This window comes from Apus apus, chromosome 1 (assembly GCF_020740795.1).
Source record: "Apus apus isolate bApuApu2 chromosome 1, bApuApu2.pri.cur, whole genome shotgun sequence".
NCBI lineage: Eukaryota > Metazoa > Chordata > Aves > Apodiformes > Apodidae > Apus > Apus apus.
In genome coordinates, this window is record NC_067282.1 from 120,107,265 (window position 1) to 120,115,349 (window position 8,085).

The 8,085-nt window shown below is 47.7% G+C and overlaps 1 protein-coding gene across 1 annotated transcript; it reads left to right on the forward strand.

Moving 5' to 3' along the window:
* Positions 1 to 2,384: 2,384 nt before the first annotated feature.
* SLC25A6 (solute carrier family 25 member 6) lies at positions 2,385 to 8,063 on the forward strand. The gene is made up of 4 exons (XM_051636705.1): positions 2,385 to 2,574; positions 3,882 to 4,368; positions 5,013 to 5,153; positions 5,655 to 8,063. Exons 1-4 carry the CDS (start codon positions 2,464 to 2,466, stop codon positions 5,810 to 5,812), a joined length of 897 nt encoding a protein of 298 aa, XP_051492665.1. The 5' UTR covers positions 2,385 to 2,463; the 3' UTR covers positions 5,813 to 8,063.
* The last annotated feature ends 22 nt before the right edge of the window (positions 8,064 to 8,085 follow it).

Consider the following 8,085-nt stretch of genomic DNA (forward strand, 5'->3'; position numbering starts at 1 on the left):
GTCAGCAGTCGTACAGCAGCATGCAAGTTGCTGAGAAGTCAGTTTCTTCATACGTGGTGCAATTAGAATAGTCTGGTTTTTAGACCAGCACGCATTGCTTTGACCCTGTTTCGGGAGGTAAAAGCACATGTCATTTCATTACTTCAATCACCATCCATTTTAGTGTTCTGTGTTACACTCTCCACTGGAAATAAACATTGCCTAATGAAGTCTGAAAACTGCTACTGCAACGTCATAGTCAAGATCAGAGACAGAACTGGAGCAGCAGCTTCTCAAGAGTCAAGACACTCCTCTGCCTTCTGTGAGGTTTCTGGGAAAAGGCAGATGTATAAAAGCACAAATTTCACCTGTGATTATAATTGGAGATTAAATGTGGAGGCACCACATTTGGTTGAAGAACATTCTCCTCCTCCTTTTCAGCCCTACATAATTTGTGAGCTCTTACAAAAGTGGATGGCAGAATATGAGATTAGATAAAGAACAGAAAGCATGGTGCTAAAATGAAAAGGATTTGCCCCCAGTCAGATGCATCTGAGATCCCAAGATGAAGAGGACAGGACAATTAGTGACTGAACAGTTGCACATCACAAAAGTTACACATGCTTCACCTTCATTTTTCAAACTGACAACATTTCAGGTGCCCAGAGTATGACAACAGAAAATTTTTTCAACAGAAAAGATTTATTTTCTCAATATAAAATTTTACAGAGAAAAAGAAGGTCCCAGCCTTGTACATATTGTGTTGTGCTATGAGAGTATTCACGTTGATTTATGGGCTTTTTCTAAAAGAAAAATACCACACAAAGCTGTATGTGCCTGTCTGAGAATACGCACCACAGCCTTTCATTAACGACATCCAAAATATGGTCCTGTACATGCCTAACCCTCTGTGGGCGCAGGAGTCACCTCCCTATGTGTTTCAGAATACAAAATAGCACACAATTTACTTTGTATCTTGCGATGTTCACAAAGAAAGTACTACACCAGAGATGAAGGCTGTGCCCGGCACATCTGTTCTCACAACGTGCCCCGTGAGAGAAACGTTCTCATTTTGAAATCCTGTGAAGTACACACACGGGTAAGCAGTGATTTGAGGCACCTCAGCTACTGCCATTTTGTGGTTGACCAGCCATCTGTTTGTTTTTTTTTAAACACTTGGCTTTATTTAGAAGTGCCCTCCAGCCAGAGCAATTTCAAGACTTGCATTTAGAAGGAATAGGTGTAATTTCAGACCGAAGTTTGGCCAGTAGGAGTAAAATTTCACTTTCAGCACACAATAAGCAGAAATCACTGACTGAGAGAGACGAAGCGGGGGCTCTGCTGCGAGTCCCTGCTGAGGCACCTTTATTCCCTAACCAGCATGTTACCTGTACAGGGCTTCAGCAGGAAGAAAGCTCACATGCCAGAAGCTCTCATGTTCATAAGCATCCATCCTAAGAAATCCAGTCTGTTGAAAGTATCTCAGTTAGGTATCAAAATCTTGGACAGAAAATTGTCTTGCTACCTTAGGACTTCTTTTTTAAAAAGAGTAGTGTCTGTGTGTATGAAGTCTTGAAATGAGAATGTCTTTTCTTCCCTAGGATTGCTAAGAACGTGGTGTTTTGTAATACGTTTTAACTTGATCAGATCCCAGATGCCATTCAGATTGCTAATATATCCATCCACAAGATTGATAATTATTAGATCCTGACTATATTCCCCGCGAAGAGCTTTTCACAGCGTTTAACTTTGAGCACCCGAACAAGAAGCTGGGACCGCGCTTCCCTTCAGTCCCTCTCGGAAGCCGCTGTGAGGTTCTTCGGCGCTTCCTCGTCTGGGATTAGCTGAAGCCACCGACAGAAAAGCCCGACGATGGCCGGGAGGACCAGGCAGGCGCAGAACCCCAGGCTGCCCAGGCCGGGCCGTGCGGGGCACACCGCTTCCGCGGGATCTGCCTCCTTACCCCGCACCGGGGCCGGGGCGCTCTCCCGAGACCGGCACAAAGCGGCGGCAGAAACGCTTCAGAAGGCGGGTGCTGTGGGGGGAAATAAACGGTGACCTGCACGCCCTACTGCGGCTCGGGCGGAGCGGGGCCGAGCCGGACCGCGCCAGCCCCCGGGGCAGCCGCCCCGCCCCGCCCCGCGGGGGTGGGGCTGGGGAAGAGGCGAGGCCTGTCGCCCTTCGCAGCAGCAGCTGCCGGTGCCGGTGCCGGCCCCGCCAGCCCGGCCCCGCCAGCCCGGCGGGACGCGCCGCTGCGGCCCTGGCGCCGCCCTGGCGGGAGCGCGCGAGAAGGGCGGGGCCAAGCGCCGTCCCCGCCGCCCTGAGGCGTCCCGGCCCCGCCCCCTCGGGGGGCTCGACCAATGGGAGGCGAGGGGGGCGGGGCCGGCGAGCGCCGGCATTTAGCGGCTGCGCGGGGCCGGTCCCGCCCTTTCGGCCCCAGCACGAGCGGCGTCTGTTTCCCGGCGGCTCCGGCGCGGCGCGAACATGGCGGACCAGGCCATCTCCTTCCTCAAGGACTTTCTGGCGGGCGGCGTCGCCGCTGCCATCAGCAAGACGGCGGTGGCGCCCATCGAGCGGGTCAAGCTCTTGCTGCAGGTTAGCGGCGCGGCCGAGCTCGGCGGGAGCGGGGGGAGGGGGGGGGGCAGCCGGTCGCATTCCCCCGCAGGCCCGAGCGGGCCGGGCCGGGCCGGGGGAGGGGGCGAGGAGCGGGGCAGGGGGCTGAAGGGGCCGGGCGGGCGCCGCCCTCGCGGAACAAAAGGGCGGCCGCAGGGGGGCCCCGCGGGCGGGGGGCGCCGGCACCGGCGGGCAGCCGGTTCCGCGGTGCGGGGCCCGAGGCGGGGGGGGCGGGGGGGGGGGGAGGGGCGAGGGGGCGGCCGCCGTGTCACTTCCTGCCGCCCCGCTCCTGGCGCGCGGCGGAGGGGGGAGGGAGGGCGCGCGCCCGCCCGCCGGCCGCCATCTTGGTGACCTTCCCGCGGCGGCGCGGGCGGGCAGCGCATTGGCCCAGCGGCGGGGCGGGGCCGGGCCGGGCCGGGGCTGAGCACGGCGGGCGGGGCGGCCCCGGGCCCCAAGGTGACTCCTCTGACCTTCGCCGGTGGGAGCGGGCTCCGGCCGGCCCTGGGCGGAGGGAGCGGTCGCCGTTCCCAACCCCCTCCCCCGCTGACGGAGGTTCTCTCGGTGTAGTGCGGCTCGCTCGGCCGGTAGGCCCGTTTCGCGCAGTACGGGCCATAGGCTCTAGGCACCCCTGCTCTTGACGTGCTTGTGTTGTGCTTGGCCTTTATCGCTGCTGCCCCTGCCTGTTCTGGCAAGTACTGAGCTCTGAAGAAGCTGGGAAGCGATTTTAAGCCTTTTTCCAGTTCTTATAATTATACAAGACCTGTGTCAATGATTCTTCCTCCACATACGTTCCCTGGTTTTGTGTCTGCGTAGTAGAATCACTGCACCTTTTTGGCTGGAAAAGATCTTGGAAGATCATCAAGTCCAACCGTTAACCTAGCATAGTGGCAGGGCAGCCACCAAACCATGCCCTCGACTGCCACATTTGCATGTCTTTAAATACCTCCAGGGATGGTGACTCAACTATTTCCCTGGGCACCCCGTTCCAGTGCCTAAAAAAACCCCACAACCCTGGCCTTTCAGTTCTTAAAAATGAACTTAATCCTCAAATTCTGATCTTCAACGAATTACAAGCAAATTACAGTTCTTAGTCTTAAGATTCATACTGACATGGGAGCTCTTGCTTGGAAGTTTGCTATCGCCACTGCTTTATCATGGTTAACAGAAGCTTAATCTCTGTGGACAACTGCCATCAGGCATTCAGGTTTAACAGCTCCTTGTGTCATGATGTGAGCTGCAGTGCAGGCGTGCCAAGGCATACAGTCAAAATACCTGTTTTTTATTTGCAGGTACAACATGCAAGTAAGCAAATTGCCGCTGATAAGCAGTACAAGGGCATCATCGATTGTGTAGTGCGTATTCCAAAGGAACAAGGAGTGCTGTCTTTCTGGCGAGGGAACTTGGCTAACGTCATCAGATACTTCCCAACTCAAGCTCTCAACTTTGCCTTCAAGGATAAGTATAAGCAGGTGTTCTTGGGAGGTGTAGACAAGCACACTCAATTCTGGAGGTATTTTGCTGGTAACCTGGCTTCTGGTGGCGCAGCAGGAGCCACTTCCCTCTGCTTTGTCTACCCCTTGGATTTTGCAAGAACCCGTTTGGCTGCTGACGTCGGAAAAGCTGGCGCAGACAGAGAATTCTCTGGTCTAGGGGACTGTCTAGTGAAAATCACCAAGTCTGATGGTATACGTGGCTTGTATCAAGGGTTCAATGTCTCTGTCCAAGGCATCATCATCTATAGAGCTGCCTACTTTGGAATCTATGATACAGCAAAAGGTAAAATTGCAGAGGACATCTGATAAAACTGTTTCTGGAATTGTATTATCTGTTTGTGTCTGTTCTTGGGTGTTATTCTCTGTCTGGCTGTAGAAAGTATGTGAGCATGGAAGTGGAAGAGGATATCTGTGCTAGCATTGGTGACACTGCAGTGTTTGAGGCAGAACTCAGACAGGCTCGTATTCATGTCTGCAGGCTGCTTTCAAATACTCCTGGTGTTGTACTTGTCCCTAAGGGAGTTCTCCCTACTACCATCAAAGCATGTTGGTAACCATACACAATTACAGGTTCTTTGTTGTTCAGTGCATCACTGTGGTTACATTAGACCAATTCAAGTGTGTTAAGCAGAATGGGATTGAGCAGTGCCATTTCAGAGCATTTGTTTGTTAAGGCAATGACCTTTGGGCATAGAGGTCATTGATACTAGCTTACAGTTTAATGTAATTGACAGGGACAGTGGCATTTCTAAAAAGAGCTTGTTCAGCATCTTAAAGGTTTTTGTGGTGTCATGGTGCAACTTCAAAGATGACTTTACAACGTAGTTTCATACTACAGTTCTAGGATAATAGCTGTCGTGTGCGGTGAGTGAACTGGAGGAGGATGTACAAGATAAAAAAAAATGAATTGATGGCTTTTTCTTGCAGGCATGCTCCCAGATCCTAGAAACACTCACATTGTTATCAGTTGGATGATTGCCCAGACGGTGACTGCTGTGGCTGGAGTGGTCTCCTATCCCTTTGATACAGTGCGGCGTAGAATGATGATGCAGTCGGGACGCAAAGGAGGTAGGTTGTTCATTTGTGCAGCTCTTTTAAGCAGCATTAACAAGGTAGAGTTCTTTTTTCCTAATGGTTGTCCTTCAGTACCTACAGGTTCCTTGTTCCATAAGTGTGGTTTAAGTTGTATTATGATTAAATAATATGAGGAAATCTAACAGGGCCCATAACTTACGGTGTTTGTCAGGATTTATTCTGAGGACTGTTCTTCATAGAATGTGAGATGAGAAATGGACAACCTGTTTGCACTGACAAATTAAGTAAAGGCAATTGGAGGACAGTATCATTGCCAGAAAGAACACTTGCTTATTTTTTTACTTAGTTTTTTTTACAATTAGGCAAGCAGATAAAAAGATTCTCTGTTGCCTGAACTGAGTATTGTGTTACAGTCCTGAAACGTGGCTTCGGATATAACAAAAGTAACTAGAGAGGTGGAGCAGGGCAGTTGCTAAAAGTGTCTTGTATACAATGATAGGAGTTAAAAATTACTCTGTTTTTTTTTTTTTACAGCTGATATCATGTACTCTGGAACAATTGACTGCTGGCGGAAGATAGCAAGGGATGAGGGAGGAAAGGCCTTCTTCAAGGGTGCATGGTCTAATGTCCTCAGAGGCATGGGGGGTGCTTTTGTGCTTGTGCTGTACGATGAATTCAAGAAAGTCATTTAAACAACCTAACTAGTATCCGAAATCAAGTTGAACAGATCATGTAGAATAACTACCATTATGGACCATTGACCTTCAAGAAATCCTTGTGAGTCTTATTTATCGAAGCCAGATGATATTGGCAGATGGGGCTAGAAACTGGCATAGAGGACTGATCCATTTCTTGCTTAACATGCATAAAAGCACTGAATCTGGCAATTCAGTGTGGTGATTTTTATTTTTATTTTTTTCCAGCAATGAGAAATCAGTGTCGTTGGTTCTGGGTCCAAAGTGGCTGGGTCCAATGCAGGCAGAAAAAATGGTTTTGCCTGTGGATCAGTCTCCAGTTTCAAGTCCTATCTTCTAGGACCATAAAATTATATTTGAAAGTACTTGCTAACAAATCATGTTCTTTTCCACACGTACTGAAGCACTATGTACCATTTTGCACAGCTGAACATCTAGCAATTTTGTTCTTAAATTGGGGCATTCTGCTGTAAAACAATAAACATACTTACTCTGTCTGTGTTGAAATTATTACATAAAAGATTTGGGAAAGCCTGTTTTGTTTGAAAACTTGTTTCAGATAATGGTTCCTCTGATACACTGCACTCTGTAACATCATAAGCTTGATTAAAAAAAAAAGTAATAATTGAATGTGAGAACTTTAGGGGGGTGGGGGGAAGCATGGGTTATACTAATAGAAACCACTCCCATTCTTTGTGCCTGTTAGTGTATGGTGGGCTGCTGCAAGTGGCTTTTTGCATGAGTCTTACAAATTCATTTGCAAATTTTCAGATGATTTCAAATGAGTTTCTTTCTGTTGTAGTGTTAGGAGAGCCCAAAGTTCCAAGACATTCGAAAAGTAGTACTCTTGCCCATGGTAAAACAGCTTAAAATTCATTAAAAAAAAAATAATCAATATAGAAAGCAACATGGCATTCATGCAAAAATCCAGAAACCTAGTAAATGCCTTCATCTTCTGAGTAACCTGTGTATTGTATTGCTGCTGCTATTTAGAAATGCTGATTGTGTCAGTCAGGATACTGTTTGGCCTGATGTGTTGCAGTCGTCAGGACCTCTGTGGAAGATGAATTTAATCTGAAACGAGTTGTAGTCATGGTGTGAGGGAATACATATGCTTCAGTGTGGCTGTAAAGTACAGGTCAAGGTAGGTCAGCCTTCAATATTAATTGAGGTTTGTCAGAAGACCAAAACCAGATTGAATAATTTCTCATACTGCTCTTTGAGATAATGTAATACTTATGTGCTGCGCTTCATATGTATATAATCTTACTTTTGTACTCTGTAATCTGAAAAGACTTGGTAGGGGAACCAGTAAAGGGAAGCAAGTTGTTCACATCTTCAACCATGTTTTTAAGAACTATCCCTGTATCGTAAAAGAAGGAAACGTGTCATTGTACAAGTCCTTGAAGGCTGACTGAGCTGTCTCAAATTCTGTTGTGTGCCTTCTGAGGTTGATGTCAAGATTAATTATTTAAATTACCTACTTGGCTTTGGCTGATTATTACCTTCCTCTCAATCACAATTGACCTTCTTCCTTCCACTGTTGCAGAAGCGCCGCTTTCAGCATCTGTATGTGCATGTAAGTACATTATGCAGCTACTTTGCAGACTAATAGCAAACTTGGGTACCTACTGCAAGTGTTTTCATCCTGTTGGGTATGGTAGCTCTCTTGTGGTGCAAGCAGGTCATTTGATGTTGACCTTACCAGTCAACCTGCTTTTTCAGTTCTACTTATATTGTTGGGGGCAGAGGTGGGGCTTGTAGGGGAAGAGTTTTTTGTCTATATGAATACATTGCTTAAGCTTATTTTGTAGATCAGTGGCTTGAAATGTAGAGTTAGCAGTAGAATACATCACATAACCTCACTGTGAGTGTGTGGTGGCCTAAGCTTTGTGAGGAAGAACCAAATGTGATAATTGCTTGAGCAACTCTTAAAAGTGGAAGATGATTCAGACACACACACACAGCCCCCCCTGTCTCCAGAGCTAGGTTTTAACCAGAAGAAATAGGAGAAGAAATCAATGCAAGTGTGTGGTTTTGTTTTGGTTTTTTTTTTTTTTTTAAAGTGGAACTGCAATTTACCTAAGCTGTGCATTCATCATGTACTAGTTGGTGGGTTTTTTTGTTTGTCTGTCTTTGTTTTTTTTGGTAAATGGCTTCCCTTAGTTGTGCAGGAGCAGTTTTCAATGTGTGATTATGCAGTGTGGGATCATAAGAGGCAAACAATAAATGAGACTTTTAAAAAGCATTTGTTTTCTGCCTTATTGAAA

What these genes read in the sequence shown, in the direction of transcription:
- SLC25A6 (XM_051636705.1), top strand. Translation starts at nt 2,464, where the DNA reads ATGGCGGACCAGGCCATCTCCTTCCTCAAGGACTTTCTGGCGGGCGGC. An exon ending in GGGTCAAGCTCTTGCTGCAG is followed by an intron (nt 2,575 to 3,881) that starts GTTAGCGGCGCG and finishes TTTTATTTGCAG; the next exon opens with GTACAACATGCAAGTAAGCA. An exon ending in GCAGTCGGGACGCAAAGGAG is followed by an intron (nt 5,154 to 5,654) that starts GTAGGTTGTTCA and finishes TTTTTTTTACAG; the next exon opens with CTGATATCATGTACTCTGGA.